General features: G+C 44.6%; 1 protein-coding gene across 1 annotated transcript in view; it reads right to left on the reverse strand.

Moving 5' to 3' along the window:
* The window catches only part of TTC9 (tetratricopeptide repeat domain 9), a 46201-nt gene that overhangs the window by 12258 nt on the left and 17506 nt on the right, over positions 1–16437 (reverse strand). The window contains exon 2 of the mRNA XM_054971814.1: positions 10876–11058. Coding sequence (XP_054827789.1) covers positions 10876–11058 — 183 coding nt within the window. The remainder of the gene's footprint in view (positions 1–10875; positions 11059–16437) is intronic.

The raw sequence follows: 16437 nt of genomic DNA on the forward strand, positions 1-16437 counted from the left end.
TTAGATGAGCTATGTTAAAAAGTGCATTAATATCAGCTGTACATAGATCTCCCTTGCTGAGTTGGGACATTTGTATTGAACACAAGGGGCAGAGGCAACTTCCTCACATGCCTGAGGGAATTGCTGGGTGTATCCTTTGAAATCAGAAGCATTCCATACTCAGTGCAAAGCTAGAAATCCCTCTCTCCTCTTCCCACTGTGGTTTCTTGGAGGAGAAAGCAGAAATTTTAGACGGAATCAGATTACAATACAGAAGTGCTGGAAGACAGTGCTGCTGTGCTGGTTTTTGATTGGGTTATTCCCTGTCTTTTAAAATACAAAGCAACTTTTAGTTTATAAAGAATTTTTAAAAGGTGACACATTTTGAAAAAAGACAAAAACATGGGAGGGACTTTGGCTCAGTGGCAGAGCATCTGTTTTGCTTACAAAAGATCCCAGGCTCAATTCATGGCATCTCCACTGTTTTTAAAAAGGAGCTGGTGGTAGGTGATAGGGGAGGCCTTCACCTGAGACCCTGCAGAGCAGCTACCAATTAGAGAGGACAATACTGAACTGAATAGACAGTGGTCTGACTTCATATAAGGCAGCTCCGTGTGTTTATAACTTAAATGTAGGCAATAATACAACATATAAATAAGCAGGAAACAAAATGCGGAAGACAAAATCATCCATGAATAATGGACAAGAGATAAAACAAGCAGTTCAAATAATAATAATGGACCACATAATTAACTGAGGAGCACGTATCACAAAACATTAACATGTCTATTGCTTTGCACTTGTTGTACTGTCAATCTTCAACCTAGATTATAGGGGTACATGTGCACATATGAAGATATAGTATATGCATGGACCAAACCAAACTTCCTCAGTGCCATCAGTTTAATAAAAACAATATATACTTTTGTGCTCAAGAAAGAGTTCTGTAGCATCTGCTTCAAATCATATTTCAGCCCCAAACTCACTAAGATCCTTTGTTAGGCCATTGTTCTTTCAGAGGAATCCTCCTCTCTTCCAAAGTAGCCCTAGAAGGGGCTACCCATTCTGATAAGGCAGGTGCAGCCATGCACCTGCCTTATCAGAATGGGTCAGCATGCAGATAAAGGGGTTGTCACTGCAATGAATGTTGTGTTTGGGGAGGAAAAATGTAAGCAAATATTACATTACTTGACTCTCCTACAAATGTGAGACTGATAGACAGGCTAGTCTCCACCTACCTTATCCAAGAAAATAATATTGTCAGAAAGGAAACTATACAGCAGCAAGACTGAATCCCTTCTAAATAAGGAGATGCTCAGAAATCTTCCTGCCACTATTACAGCCACACTAACAGTCTAGTTAGTAGTAAACCAGCACAATTTATAAAAAGTTGCCACAACTTTTTAAAAGCCTTGTGTTCTTTCCTTAAATTGCCTCTTTTAATGAGGGAGCTGCACCTCAGATTTCTCTCAGCTGGTTTTGCAGTTGAGGTTGAAGGGCAAGGGAAAGCAATTCAGGTAGGTTTGTTGTTCCAGCTCTATTCGCCTTTAGCAGGAAAATAAATAGCCTTAAGAGATTCCCCTCCCCATGGGAGACTTTCAGAACAGAGAGGCTTTCTGTGAAGTAAATTACTGCTGGTCATTTAAGAAATTCCTTTGTTCAGAAAAGTAATTTTCCAGTGGCTTGTCCTAATGCATCCATCTTAAATGGCTATATTTGAGACAGAACATGCTGTGATAACATTTCAAGCATGAGAATCACAAAAAGCAAGTGAGTAAATGCCACCATTTTACAGAAGGAAGAACTGAGGCAAGGAAAGGTATGACTGTTGCCAGGATCATCATCCTTAGCAAACAAAGACCAAAACCCAGGGTTCCCTGGTCTTTGGTCTTTGTTTGCTTTGGTTCAGTGTACTCAGGGTTGCCCCTATGGTGTTAGTACAGGATCATCATCCTTTGCATTTTTAAAAACCTATAATCATTTTGCTTTCTTTCAGTCGGTCCTCAGAACCCAGAAAGAAAGCCTTCAGAAAAAAAGGCCAGTAGCGCCTGGTGTGTGCTGCAGATAAGAGTACCAAAGTTTGGTTTAAAACATGCTGGTACCACAGCAGGTCCAGAGCAGAAGTGGAACTCAGGAGACTCTGGTGGGTGTCCTGCTGTAGTGAGTAACGAGATACTGAACAAAGCCTGCAGGACCAATCCACAAGCAGCAGGGTTTGCATACTAAGGCTGGTCCAGGTAGGGCAGAACCAGGGATGGGTTTTAGGACCAAAGCCCTTCACTGTTCAGAAGCTGAGGAAAAAGAGCAGACCAGTTTTGATCACTTCACCCATGGAAAAGAGTGGGGGCAGAGAAAGACAATGAAGGGGGGGGGGAGAGAGAGAACGAACAGCAAGAAGCCAAAGAAAGCTTTCCCCCCTTCTTCTAAAGGAAGCTGAAGGGATTCCTGCCCAGCCCCAGGAAAAAGGACTGCCAGAAGCACAGATCAATAGCTACTTTCCCCAAGATCTATAGAAGTAATATGAACTGGGACTCAAGTGCAGCAATTTAACTTATCAACATTGTTGTGTTGTAGGTCTTGGATGCCAAACCAGAGCAAAACCTCCCTTAAAGCAACGTTAAATGGCATGTTAGGGTTTAACCCCGTGACCCATTGCCTTACATGGGCAAACTATAGAGTTCAAGTATTAAAATTGCTAATGATTTTTACTCAAAGTTTTAGCGACCTACTCAAATATCTAGTTTTTACTACCCAAAAAAAGTCAGCTAGTCCAAAACCCCAGTGGGTTGTATTTTTCTGATGGCTTGTCAATCCTAATGGAGGTCTCTCACATTTTGTTGAAAAATGTCTGAAGCAATTTTTTTTAAAAAGATCCTGTTCATTTTATAAGTGGATAAAATAAGGTTGTGAGTTATTAAATAAAAGCACAAAAGTGTGTAGAAGTTAAAGTTCCCATAAATATGCCACACCTGGAAATGTTGACCAGGACCCTAGGGGGGAAATGAAGATAATTCTGTACTTCCCTCTAAGTGGCTTTCCATTTCATAAGACTATGCATTTCCTGTGGCAAATTGAGATGGAAGCAGGAGTGGCTGCCTTTAATCAAGCTAGGCTGGATTGAAAGGGTGTAGAAGCATGTTGGCTATGCAAGTGTAGGGTGTGCAGCTGTTCAAGCTAAATGGAAGTGGCTTCAGACAAAGGGCTGCCTATATATGACAGATGGAAACAGAAAGTCTGATGGGATCCTAAGAGTCAGATTCTAGGGGAAGTCATGTTAGTCTGTTATGGCCAAACTAAAAAGGAATCCTGTGGCACCTTTAAAGAGATTTATTAGGGCATCCACTTTTATGGACACTTCATCAGATATATGAAGTTTGCTCTCACCTGGCAATGTACATTTGAATATAAAGGGTGGGGTGGGGGGAACTGAAATCAAAAGAAATCTAAGTCCACTGCATTTCGGTGTAAAATAGAACTACTGAAGCATACCCTGATCTCAAACTAACTGGACATCAGTATTATGGATACATGGATTCATACTATGTCCACTCATTCCTCTGCCAATCTTCTGATCCCCAGATTTTTATATAACCTGGAGAATGGTTTTTTTTTAAAAAATTGCATTTTAAAAACTGCTTTTTTGTTGAGTGTGGGGGTACTTTGGTTGGGCTTTTGTGTAGGGGAGGCTTTGATTTCTAGCTTTTGAAGTTATATTTACTGTTCATTTTGCTGCTTATTCTTCTGGGGGAGCTGATTTCCCCTGTTGCGGATGATTTCTTTGTTACTGTAAATTTTTGCTGATTGTTCTGGGGGGAATACAAAAAACAGGCTCCTCCAGGAAGCAACAGCCCAAAATAACAGGACCCCCCTGCACTGGAGGAAGAAACAATAAACCAAAATGTACAGAATCATATATATCTATTTAAAGTGACCAGTGCAACCAGTGAATAAATATGAAGCAAATACAATTTCATACACACATCCTAAAACTATGTATAAATACCAATCATTACAATCTGCACATATCAATTCTTCCAATAATTCCTATGGTAACAAAATTCATCCAATAACAAAATTATCTCAAAACATATTTGAACTAATACACATATGTATATATACATGACCATTCTTCCATAATACAGTCCAATGCTGACAAAATCCTCTTTCTTTTGCAGAGCTGTTGGAGTAAGGTCTTAAAGTGGCAACCACAGTCGTATGGAGTTCATCAGGTAAGTGCACCAAATACTGAAGATATGATGGTGCTAATGTCCTCTTTCTATATTCTTTCCTTTACAGGTCAGACACTACATCCCAGGGGTACAAGACCCCCAAAGAGCCCAACGGGGAAGCCAGCTCACTCAACCTGTTTCATATTTTACACTTTTTCAAGGGCACAAAGAATATCCACAGTTCCCCAACCCCCAAAGGTCTACAATGCATACCTCTCCTGCATCTTGTTACCATAAGCGTTAGTGGAAGGATTGTTGATATGTGCAGATTGCAATGACTGGTATTACATAGTTTTAGGATGTGTGTATGAAATTGTATATGCTTCATATTTATTCACTTGTTGCTCTGGTCATTTTAAATATATATATATATACAATTCTGCACATTTTGGTTTATTGCTTCCTCCTCGGGTGCAGGGGGGGTCCTGGTTGTTTGGGGCAGTTGTTCTGGAGGGGGATGTTTTCTTCTGTTTTGGGGACTTGCTTTTTCTTTACAGAAGTTTGGTTGGTGTTTTTTACTGGGTTCTGTTTTTTTGTTGGCTGTCGCGCACAGGGCTGGGCACAGCAGGCAGGAGGCTCACTGGTACTGCAGGGCTGAACACAGCAGGCAGGAGTTCAGTATTACAGAAGACAGCAAACCAGGGTCCAGGAGTCAGGCCAGGTGTCAGGGTCAGGCTATCAGTCAGAGAGAGAGGGGCAGGCAGAAGAGTAGTCAGTAGGCAGGCCAAGGTCAAAGTCCAAGCAAGCAGTAGAGCAGGGTACATGAACGTCCAGGTAGCAGGGAGTGGCGAGCTGAGTTGCTTCCACGCTTGGTTTCCTCAGCGTCTTCCTTTATTGCTGTCCTAATGAGGGACAGCTGTTGCCTCTCCGTTGAACAGCTCAGCTTGGCGTTGTGCTTGCAGACGGCCACTCCTACGCCTCTCCAGGAGCACTGCCTTATCTCTAAGTTTCCTCCTTTCAGCTGGCCCCAGAGGCTCGGATTTCGCTCTTGCCCTGGGGGAGTCTTTGTCTCTTACAGCCTCTGTGGAGGTTTCTGGCTGTTCCTCGTCCCTGACAGTCTCTGCAGAAGCTCCAGGCTGTTCTTGCTGAATTCCCTCTGGAGCAGCAGCAGTGGTCTCTGACTGCTCCTCCTCTCCCATAGCTTCTGCAGGGGCTTCCGACTCTAGAGGAGATCCTGCTGGCCCTTCCTGCTCATCTTCTGAGGAGGACTCTGAGGAGGACTCTGAGGCACTAGGTAAGGTGGCCAGTCAGGGCTGGGGCTGACTCATTTTTTTTATTTTTTTTATTTTTTTATTACCTACATTAACTAACAATACAGAGGGAAAGAAGGCGGGCAGGGGAAGGAGAGAAAAAACAACAACATATAACAACACTACACTACAAATAATGCTTTCCCTTCATACTGCCATTATTAAAAAATTAAAACTTTGTAAGATATTGATGGAGTGGTTGACCTTGCAAAATACAGATTACAATCCAAATTAAGTCTTCCTCCCCCCCCCCCCCCGGGCCTCGGATGCAGTTCTCTCTGAGCAACTGCAACCGCAGTGGTCGTTCCCTCCCCCCCCTTCAGACTTCAAATCCTTTTCTTCTTGCTTGGTGTCTTGCTGAAATTCTTGATTTTTGTCCTCAAAATCCCTTAGTTGATGTTCTGATGTTGTAAGCTTGATCTTTGTAACTAAACCAGATACCTTCCGGAAATAGCCATTTATACTTTATTCCATGTTCCCTCAGAAGAGCTGCAAACTTTTTATACTTAAATCTTCTTTTCTGAACTAAAAATGGAACGTCCTTCAGTATCTTAACTTTATTACCCAGAAAGTCCAGATCCGCATTGTATGAGTTGTATAGGATAGTGTCTCGGATCCTCTTAGATGAAAAATCGATGATGATCTCGCGAGGCAGCTGACGCTTCGTTGCATATTTTGAAGAAGCCCGACGGACTTCCAAAATGGCGCTTTTTACCTCTTCTTTAGTTGCCCTCGCGGGTGTTGCCAATAGTTCCGAGGCCAGATCCCATAAATCCTCATTTTCCTCCTCTTTCACATTCTGGATGCGCAAAATTGTCTGTGTTCGTTCCACTTGTAGCCCGATCAGCTGGTTCTCCACCAGCTTTAACTCTTTATTCGTTGCCCTCACGAGTGACGCATTTTCCCGAACAGACTTCTCTGCCCCCCCCCCGCTGCTTCCTTAATGGTTTTCACTTCGCTCTCAATTAAGCCCACCCTTTGATCTGTTTCATTCAACTTGTCAACAAAGGGCTTTATGGCTTCGATAACCGACCTCTTCACCAAGTCCTCGAGCGACTCTCCTTTCCCCTGCAGGGCAGCCGAAATTGACTTGCCCAAAGCGGGACTCTGCTTTTTCGCTGCCATTTTAGGGGGGGGGAACCGCCAACCAAATTCTGAAACTCAGCGAGGGGGAAGAACGAGCCTTCTTAGCTTCAGATCCCACCACTCCTTCGCATGCGCTTGTAATAACAGAAGGGATTCGCTTACTTACAGGCTTCCGCCTAGTTCTGCTCTTTGACGTTTTCCATGGCCCGGCAGCACTCGAGGTGCCGCGCACGTCTGCTGGCCTCCATAGGAACAAACAGGCAATTTACCCCCTGCATAGATTTCAGGGGGCTCTTCCCACTGCGTTCCAGACCCTGCCTCCCTCACTGGGAGTTCTGGGGGCTAATCTTCGCAGATCAGCCGCCCGGTCAGGCTGCTCGGGCGCTTCCTCCCAGACCTGCGGAGAGGAGCGTCCGACATGGCCGAGAAAACGAAAACGAATCAGGGCTGGGGCTGACTCATGACACCATCCCCCCTCCCAAGGCCCCCTCCACCCGAGGGTCCGGGTTTGCTGGGGTAGGTCCAATGGAACTGGCGGATGAAGTGGGGTGCATGGAGGTTCTCGGCCGGTTCCCATGATCTATCCTTGGGTCCATAGCCCTTCCATTCCACCAGGTACTGCAGATGGCCCCGGTGCCAGCGAGAGTCCACGAGCCGTTCTACTTCGTACTCCTCCTGTCCGTCCACCAGGACCGGGGGAGGCGGTGATACAGGTTCACGGAGGGGGTGTGGAGGTGCTACCAGGGTGAGCAGGGAGCGATGGAACACAGGGTGGATACGGAGCGTTGGCGGGAGCTCCAATCGGTAGGCCACAGGATTGATCTGGGCGGTAATTCGGTAGGGCCCAATGAAACAGTGGTCCAATTTCTGGGAGGGCCGCTGTGACCGAATGTGCCGAGTGGAAAGCCACACCGAGTCCCCCACCTTCAAAGGGTCCCCTTCCCGGCGTCGCCGGTCTGCGGTTGCTTTGTCGGCCCGTTTGGCTCGGTTGGGTTACCGTCTGCTGAAGCGTCTGGTTCTGAGCTACAAGTGCAGCAGCTGTGGCTGCGGCCATGCTGCCGGTAGCTTTTGAGTTAGGGGTGGAAGCAACATGTCGCGCACAGGGCTGGGCACAGCAGGCAGGAGGCTCACTGGTACTGCAGGGCTGAACACAGCAGGCAGGAGTTCAGTATTACAGAAGACAGCAAACCAGGGTCCAGGAGTCAGGCCAGGTGTCAGGGTCAGGCTATCAGTCAGAGAGAGAGGGGCAGGCAGAAGAGTAGTCAGTAGGCAGGCCAAGGTCAAAGTCCAAGCAAGCAGTGGAGCAGGGTACACGAACGTCCAGGTAGCAGGGAGTGGCGAGCTGAGTTGCTTCCATGCTTGGTTTGCTCAGCGTCTTCCTTTATTGCTGTCCTAATGAGGGACAGCTGTTGCCTCTCCGTTGAACAGCTCAGCTCGGCATTGTGTTTGCAGACGGCCACTCCTACGCCTCTCCAGGAGCACTGCCTTATCTCTAAGTTTCCTCCTTTCAGCTGGCCCCAGAGGCTCGGATTTCGCTCTTGCCCTGGGGGAGTCTTTGTCTCTTACAGCCTCTGTGGAGGTTTCTGGCTGTTCCTCATCCCTGACAGTCTCTGCAGAAGCTCCAGGCTGTTCTTGCTGAATTCCCTCTGGAGCAGCAGCAGTGGTCTCTGACTGCTCCTCCTCTCCCATAGCTTCTGCAGGGGCTTCCAACTCTAGAGGAGATCCTGCTGGCCCTTCCTGCTCATCTTCTGAGGAGGACTCTGAGGAGGACTCTGAGGCACTAAGTAAGGTGGCCAGTCGGGGCTGGGGCTGACTCATGACATTGGCATTGAAGTTGGTGTGGTGTTCAATTGTTGTTGGTTGTTCTTCTTCTGTGGGGAGGTGTTTATTGGGGTGCTTGGTCCATGTGTTTCTACAGTGGGAGTCAGCTTGGAGTTTTCCCCTCACAATAGGAACAAATGGAGTAGCTGGGGGCACTTTGTTCAGGGGCCACAGAATTTGACCCCAGGATCCAATCTCCCTGAAATTTGGTGGGTCTTTACAGGACAGTTAGGAGTAGGTCCCCTGCAAATTTGGCAGATTTTGCTTTCCGAGTGCCACCCCCAGCCTCCTGAATAGCCCTCATAGTTTTCACCTTAGAGAATAATGGAATTGGAGGTGGCTGGGGTACACCTTTGGGGGGGGAGGGGTATAAAATGATCCCCCCAGAGTCCAATCTTCATGAAGCTTGCAGATAGAGGACAGTTAGGAGTAGGTGCCTGAATAACCCCTGAGTTTCCCATAGAAACAATGGCCGAATTTTACCAAATTTGCTTTGTATCACTGAACCGAACTGGAGAATGAATTTGGTAGTCCAAATTTTTTTCCAGTTCGGTATTATCGAACCCAATCAACCAAATTTTATTCCTGTGCACATCCCTAATTAAATCCATACAGACTTTTCCTCCCTCAGCTAAACATTAGGAAAAACTTTCCGACAGTTAGAGCAGTTCCTTAGTGAAATAGGCTTCCTCAAAAGGTGGGGGGCTCTCTTTCTTTGGAGGTTTTAAATCAGAGGCTAGATAGATGGCCATCTGACAGCAATGCTGATTCTGTGAACCTAGGCTGAATCACAAGGTTTCTACTTACCTTGTGATTCAGCATTGTGGAGGACTCTATCTGTTGGATTATAGTTGGTAAGTATATTTCATGGAGCAGCTTGCCTGCATATGATCAATTATTTATTGCAAACATTTACATCTTTATTGAATGTCTATATCTTGTTATGATATTTGTTGATTGTAACTTTGTATCTATTTATTAGAGTTTTGATTTTTGCATTTCTGAGTTGGTTATTGATTCCTCCCCCACCCCCTCCACTTGCGGTTTGCTCTGATTCTGTGAACCTAGACAGATCATGAGAGGGAGGGCAGGAAGAGTTACATCAGGGCTTAGTTCTTGTGACCCTGTCTTACATGCCCAGGGGAAAGCCTATCGTCCCTTCGGGGTCAGGAAGCAATTTTCCCAGGCCAGTTTGGCTAGGGATCCTGACGGTGTTTTACCATCTTCTGGGCATGGAGCAGGGGTCACTAGGTGTGTGTGTGGGGAGGTAGTTGTAAATTTCCTTCATTGTGCTGGGGGTTGGACTAGATGACCCTGGAAACCCCTTCCAACCCTATGATTCTATGTCAGAGACCCTTCTGGAGACTAACCTTGAGTGGACGGCAAACTCACAGTGAAGAGCTGTTGATGACTCTCAGCTCTGGAACTTCCTTCCTCCACTGGCCCCCTTTCAGTATCTTCTTACAGAAATTATGTAAAATATTTCTATTCTGTAGGAATTTAGTGATTGAAGGTTATTGTAGGTATAGTTGTAGGCGTACATGGTTTATATAGATAACTGTTTATACTTCATAAATGCTGTTTTACAATTGTGCTGTGTAACTGTTACACTACCTGACATGCATGTCTCAAGAGCTGGTAACATTCTCTGTTCATCTGATGAGAAATAAATGTCTGCCTCTGAGGAGCAGCTCGCAAAAAAAATGTTTCATAGGCAGGCAACAATCTACTCTATTTGTGAATCTTCCAAATGGCTACATGAGATTGTTTTCTTGTAAGTAATTCTTGTAGTTGGTTGTTGGGGGTTTTCCGGGCTGTATTGCCGTGGTCTTGGCATTGTAGTTCCTGACGTTTCGCCAGCAGCTGTGGCTGGCATCTTCAGAGGTGTAGCACCAAAAGACAGAGATCTCTCAGTGTCATCTGTGACACTGAGAGATCTCTGTCTTTTGGTGCTACACCTCTGAAGATGCCAGCCACAGCTGCTGGCGAAACGTCAGGAACTACAATGCCAAGACCACGGCAATACAGCCCGGAAAACCCCCAACAACCATCGTTCTCCGGCCGTGAAAGCCTTCGACAATTCTTGTAGTATTTTTTAAAGATCGAAAACTGGCAGTTTTGTTTTAAAATTTCTTCCCAATAACAATTTGGCACACATATTTGTAGAGTGGTCACATCTCAAAAGGTTAAGTGTGCAGGATAATCCTACCTTCTAAGTCCAATGAAATCAGTGAACTTAGAAGGCTATACCTCTTCTTAGGATTGCACTGAGGGGGTGTCCATGTATGGGCACAGGGAGAGAACTTGAGAGAGGATTGCCGTTTTATCTGGCAGTTCCATGTCGGGTGTAACATCAAGTTCTGCGCTTTGTGTGAAGTCTTGAGTACAAAAAATATAAAATAGAAATATAGGAAGGCAAGGAGAGGGGAGTCAGTCCCTTTCGGAAACATTTTTTAAGCAGTACAGTTGGTGAATGCCACCTCAGAATGGCCTTTCTTTACTACCATTACCTGCTGGCTGTTGAGACCTTGCTTCTTTCAAGTAGTAAAGTGCCTTGTTGTAATCTCCAAGATGGTAGAATGCTACACCTGACCGATAGAGTGCCTTGAAGTTCTCTCCTTCTTTCTTTAGTACTTTCAGGCAATATTCCTTGACTCGCTCATAATTCACCAGCTCAGCTTGAAGTAGGCAGGCTATAAGAGAAAAACAAGAAAGGGAACGTTCAGAGCATTGCTCCCCTCCCCCACTTTCACTACTCCTGTGAGAAGGAGAGGAGCCAGGTGAGGTTATGATGACTCAGAAAGTGACACCATCATCTAGTATGAGTGTCTAATCCTGCTTTTTATTCTCTAATCTCAATAGAAATTGGGTATATTTAGGAATTTCAGTAAAAATACATTAGTATGCATTTGTTTATTTCGCAGGTGGGACAGGAATTCAGGTTTTCCTTTGCAGACTGGGAAACATTCTGATCACCAGTCACAATCAGGAAGACAACTTATCAATGGGCTGCTCTCCTGTTCATGCAAGGCTGGGACACAACAAAATTTGTGGGTGGGGTGGTATCGGTAGCCATAATCTCAGCTGATGCTTCCCGTCAGCTGGCAATGGGCTTCTGATCCCTCACTTCAAACTGCATGACACCCCAGCTCTGCAAGGTGACATTTTCAGACTGGGGACCAGAAGGTGAATCTTGGCTTACCTAGGCAATCAGCTGAGAGTCATCTCCTGATCCCCACCCCAGAGTAACTGCATTTCAGCCTTGCAGGAACTCACCAAAATTATCCTGAGGGCAGAATCTTAGTTAATTTCTCCAATCGGCTGAGATTTCCTACGCTAGGAAACACAACAGGGCAGCCACCAGCCTGTTTGGGAGCTGCTCACATTGTGTAAAAAAAACAGGTATCTTGTTTAGTGCAGTTTCAGAATCTGCTTCCAAACTAAGGATTTTCCAGCTGTCAAGCTAACTAATTGATCTCATTTCTCGCCTGCAAACAGTAGAAACTGTGAGAAGATCCCCATTCCTCTAAACAATAGAACAGAGTACAGTGAGACGAGGCGGGGCACAGTCCAAATGAAGGATTGGCAAGAAATTATTCAGAAAAGTCCTTGTGCAATTTGAAAAGCCTCTTACGAGGACTTCTTTTGGACTTCCAGTGTAGTGCAACCAGCAGAGTGGGAAGCTGTTGTCTGGACTAGTCAGATCTCAGAGAAATGAGCAAGCCAAAGAAATAACTCTATGAAATGGTGGAGGGGAATTAAACCTACAGAGGTAGTTAATGTCTTCAGAAAATAATATTGTAGATTTCAAAAGCAACTAAGGAGCAGCTATTTACAAAACACTTCCAAAGGTTCTGTAAAAAAATCTTCTATTCAATATCATTCTCTCCAGTTTATCCAATGTCAATTTCCTTTTCCTGATTCTAATGGCCCTTGAAATAAATGTGCCTTTTCAAAGTGTGATTTTGATGCTACAGCCCTTGACAGCTCTTCAGACTGCTGTTCTATATTTATATGTTGAATAACAGGAATGGCAGTAGCAGCAGCTGCCCAGTAATTGCCCAAACAACTTCTCCAGTATTGGTCAAGTATAGATTCATCCCTCATTACTCCCACATAGTAATGAAAGAAGAAAATGTATATGAATTGTGCAGGTGAGGGGGGAGGGGAACTCTCTTTGTACAGGGGCTCAGTTGTATAGTCCTAGCCCCCTGGATAGGTTTTTAGCCATAATGTGGCGGGTTCCTGTCTCTTTTGTTCTTGACTTGTATGAAGCTATTACGTCTGAAAGATTTTAAACCTAGGCTTATTGACCCAGGCTTATGATTTTCACTTTCTGTGTGAGGCCCTATATTCAAGTCCTAGACACATACATGGTCTGGGACTGGGGATGACATCTTTAAGAAATTACTCTAGAGCTGCCGTGAGTCCAAGAAGTTAAACATAACTGGGCTAAATATCTCTGTGATCTGGCTCCAGAATAAGGCCACAGGTCCATGCAAAAGCTACATTACCTTCATTTCAAGCCTATAGGCCTCTTTATTTCATTGCCATCCTACGTTTCAATAGAAATATCCTCTGCATTCAGCACCTGTCCAAATTATATTTATTTATGTCATTTATAGTCCACCTTTCTCACTGAGACTCAAGGCAGATTACATAGTGCGAGATTAGCACAATCAGTATCAAGGACATTTCTATACATGGTCAAGGACATTTCTATAAACAATGTCATAGGATTTTACAAAGACATAGCATTAGCAAGGATCCAATACAGAGTTGAAGAACTGCTGACACAGAACATAATCAATTCTAGGCCTGAAATTAGACAACATGAAGCACAGGTAGTATATAGGAGTACATATTCAAAGCAACAGAAAATATACAAGGCAACACAGTGGTGAAGTCTATGGTCCCTAACTCATTAGCGAAGCATCTGAGACCCCCTCCCTACAATACTTCCCTCTTATCTGAGTAAAAAATCGCTTTGAATAATTCAGTTTTGCATCATTTGTGGAAAGCCAGGAGAGTGGGGGCTCTCCTGACCTCCTAAGGCAGGCTGTTCCACAGGGTAGGGGCCACCACAGAGAAAGCCCGTGTGTGGGCTGCTGTTAATTTTGCCCATGTGCAGGCTGGCACCAGCAAGAGATCCTGTTCAGATGAGCGAAGCTGTTGTGAAGGGACATATGAAGAGAGGTGGTTCCGTAGGTATGCTGGGCCAAGGCCGTGAAGAGCTTTATATGTAATAACCAATACCTTGAATTGAGCATGGTAACTGATAGGTAGCCAATGAAGTGACTGTTGGATGGGAGTGATGTTCATGCTCCTGCTCACTCCTGCTAACAGTCGAGCTGCAGAATTTTGCACCAGTTGGAGCCTCCTAGATAACTTAGATGGGAGACCAATGCATAGTGCATTACAATAGTCAAGTTCTGAAGTTACCATAGCATGGATCCAGGTGGCCAGGTTGCCTGTGTTGAAGTTAAAAGCCATCTTCCAGGCTAGAGTAAGATTGTAGTAAGCATTTTTTGTGGCTGCCTTAACTTGTTTTTCTAGTAGGAGTGCTGGATCCAGTATAACCCCTAGGCTCTTAACTGAGTCTGCAAGGGTCAGACGAACGCCATCAAAAGTGAGGAGTACAATGTCTTTCAAGATCTCTGCCTTCCCAACAAGCATTTCTTCAGTCTTGTCTGGGTTCAATTTCAATTTGTTATTTTTCAGCCATTTCACCACAGCTGTCAGGCAGCAATCTAAGATTTCTACTGCATCCTGTGGGGACCTGGATAGGGAGATACAGAGTTGGGTGTCATCTGCATATTGATGGCATCCCACTCCATAGCTATGAATGAGTTCTCCTAAAGGTTTTACATAGAGGTTGAATAACATGGGAGATAAGATTGCACCCTGAAGAACCCTACAAGATAGTTCCCATTCTGGAGACAGCTGATCTCCAACGACAACCTCTTGAGTCCACTCCATGAAAAATGATTTAAACCAGTCCAGGGCACATCCTTTGATGCTCACTTCTGTTTCTAAATGCCTCAACAGGATGGCATGCTGTACTGTGTCAAAGGCTGCAGACAGATCCAGGAGTAATAGGGAGGCATAGCCTTTGTCTATATTCAAACGGAAATCATCCACCAATGCAGCTAGTGCTGTCTCTGTCCCATGCCCTGGTCTGAATCCAGACTGGAAAGGGTCTAGAGCTCTAGAGTTTTCCAAGAAGATCTGGAGTTGGTCAGCTACTGCTCTCTCAGTCACTTTGCCCAGAAAGGGCAGATTAGAGACTGGGTGATAATTGGCCACATCATTTTTGTCTAGGGATGGTTTTTTAATTAGTGGATGGATAACTGCCTGTTGGAGTGGCCGGGGGAAGGAGCCCTGAGTTAGTGATTGATTTACAGAGGATCTAAGAGTTTTTTCATCTACATGGTCTTGCAACCAGAGAGGATTTTCCTATAGCATGGCCCCAGCAACATGCTTACTTATAGCTTTCTTGATTATGTGTAGCATTAATCAAATCCACTGTACTATGCTACAGCTTGGCAGCCTTACTATGATGAATGGGGAAATTAAAAAATCAGTGCCACTATCCAATTAACAGATGATTTCATATAATTTTCCAATCTGTTTATTAAAATTGTTAGATAAAGCCTTCAAACTTAGTATGATGTGGCATTAAATGCAGCAGAATGGCATGAGTTTGGGGATTCAGGCTTTATAGCAGGAATTAATTAATGCTACAGCAGCATTATAAGTCCTGTATGACTCTGGCGCCTAGGGATAGATCTTTTGTTCAAGTCTCCCTCCCCACAGGCAGTCTGTTTTCTCCACTCCACTCCAGTATTTGCTCTCAGGCCAGCTCTACTAGACACTTGTTCCTAATCCCCTACAGCAGGAGGATGCTGAATATATATTTACATGACCTTTTCAACCATGGTTCTCTATCCTGATTTCCAGTTCTTTTGTCACAGACTGAGCCTGTCATGTGCCTCCTTGCTGATACTGCATACTAAATGATGTGCTTACCTCAAACTTAGCTTTTCAAGCATCCATGGTGAGTTTAGCATAAATATTTGATATGCGCATCATTAGCCCAAACTGACCCAATGCCTTGTTGACACAATTAAGGTGGTTGACCGCTTCTGCACTGACTGTTCAGCCTTCACCTGCTCTCCCAAAGAACTTGCTGCCCTCACTTCTGACATCCCTCTTTAGTTCTGACAACATGCTTTGGAGTTGGGGCGGGGGGTGGGGGAGAGGGTCCTCTCCTTCTTTCACTGATTTTGCAGTGGCCTGTCTTCATTTACCTTACTAAATGAAACAAAGAATCACTAACAATTCTAGGATTATTTAGGATGGGATCCTGTTAAAGGAGTTTCAGAATATAATAGACAGAGCAAGGTTCAATGCTTTGTTTCCTGCGCCAAATTAGGAATGCCTTTCCCCTAAAAATTAAACATTGCCTAATACTTTCTGAACCTCTTCCTTGTTTTTATGTGTGGGCATGTTTGTGATTGCTCTCACTCTGTTCTGACCTATTTCTTTTCCATCTTTGGATAGCTTTCTCCTAAATAAGAAAATCCCTTCATTCTAAACCTACAATTATTTTTCAGTTTTAATTCAGCTTTACGTACGCCCAACTTTTTTTAGTCTCTGATTACAGGGGCGTAGACTTTCCGATTTCCCGGGGGGGGGGGGGCTGGGGCTGGGCTGGTCCTTAAAAGAACCGGGGTCCAGTGACAACATAGGGAGGAGCCAATGACACCACAAGGAGGGGCTTCCATTGTCACCATCTATGGAGGCGGGGCCATGGAGAATTTAGGGAGGGGCTCCCCACAAATTTAGGGGGACCCAGGCACCCATGATCATTACCTGCTTGAAAATAAAAAAAGGAATGGAAAACATTTTCATAAAAATTTTCTCTTGCATTGTTTGGCGCATATATTGTTGCTAGTGTGTAAATCTTGTCTTCCAGAAGCCTGATTTTCAGAATCATATATCTTCCGTCAGAGTCTCTGAATTCTTCTGTAGCATTTATTTGTAAATTGTTTATATAAACTGCAACTCCT

The sequence above is a fragment of the Eublepharis macularius genome, chromosome 2, assembly GCF_028583425.1.
Source record: "Eublepharis macularius isolate TG4126 chromosome 2, MPM_Emac_v1.0, whole genome shotgun sequence".
In the NCBI taxonomy this organism is placed as follows: Eukaryota; Metazoa; Chordata; class Lepidosauria; order Squamata; family Eublepharidae; genus Eublepharis; species Eublepharis macularius.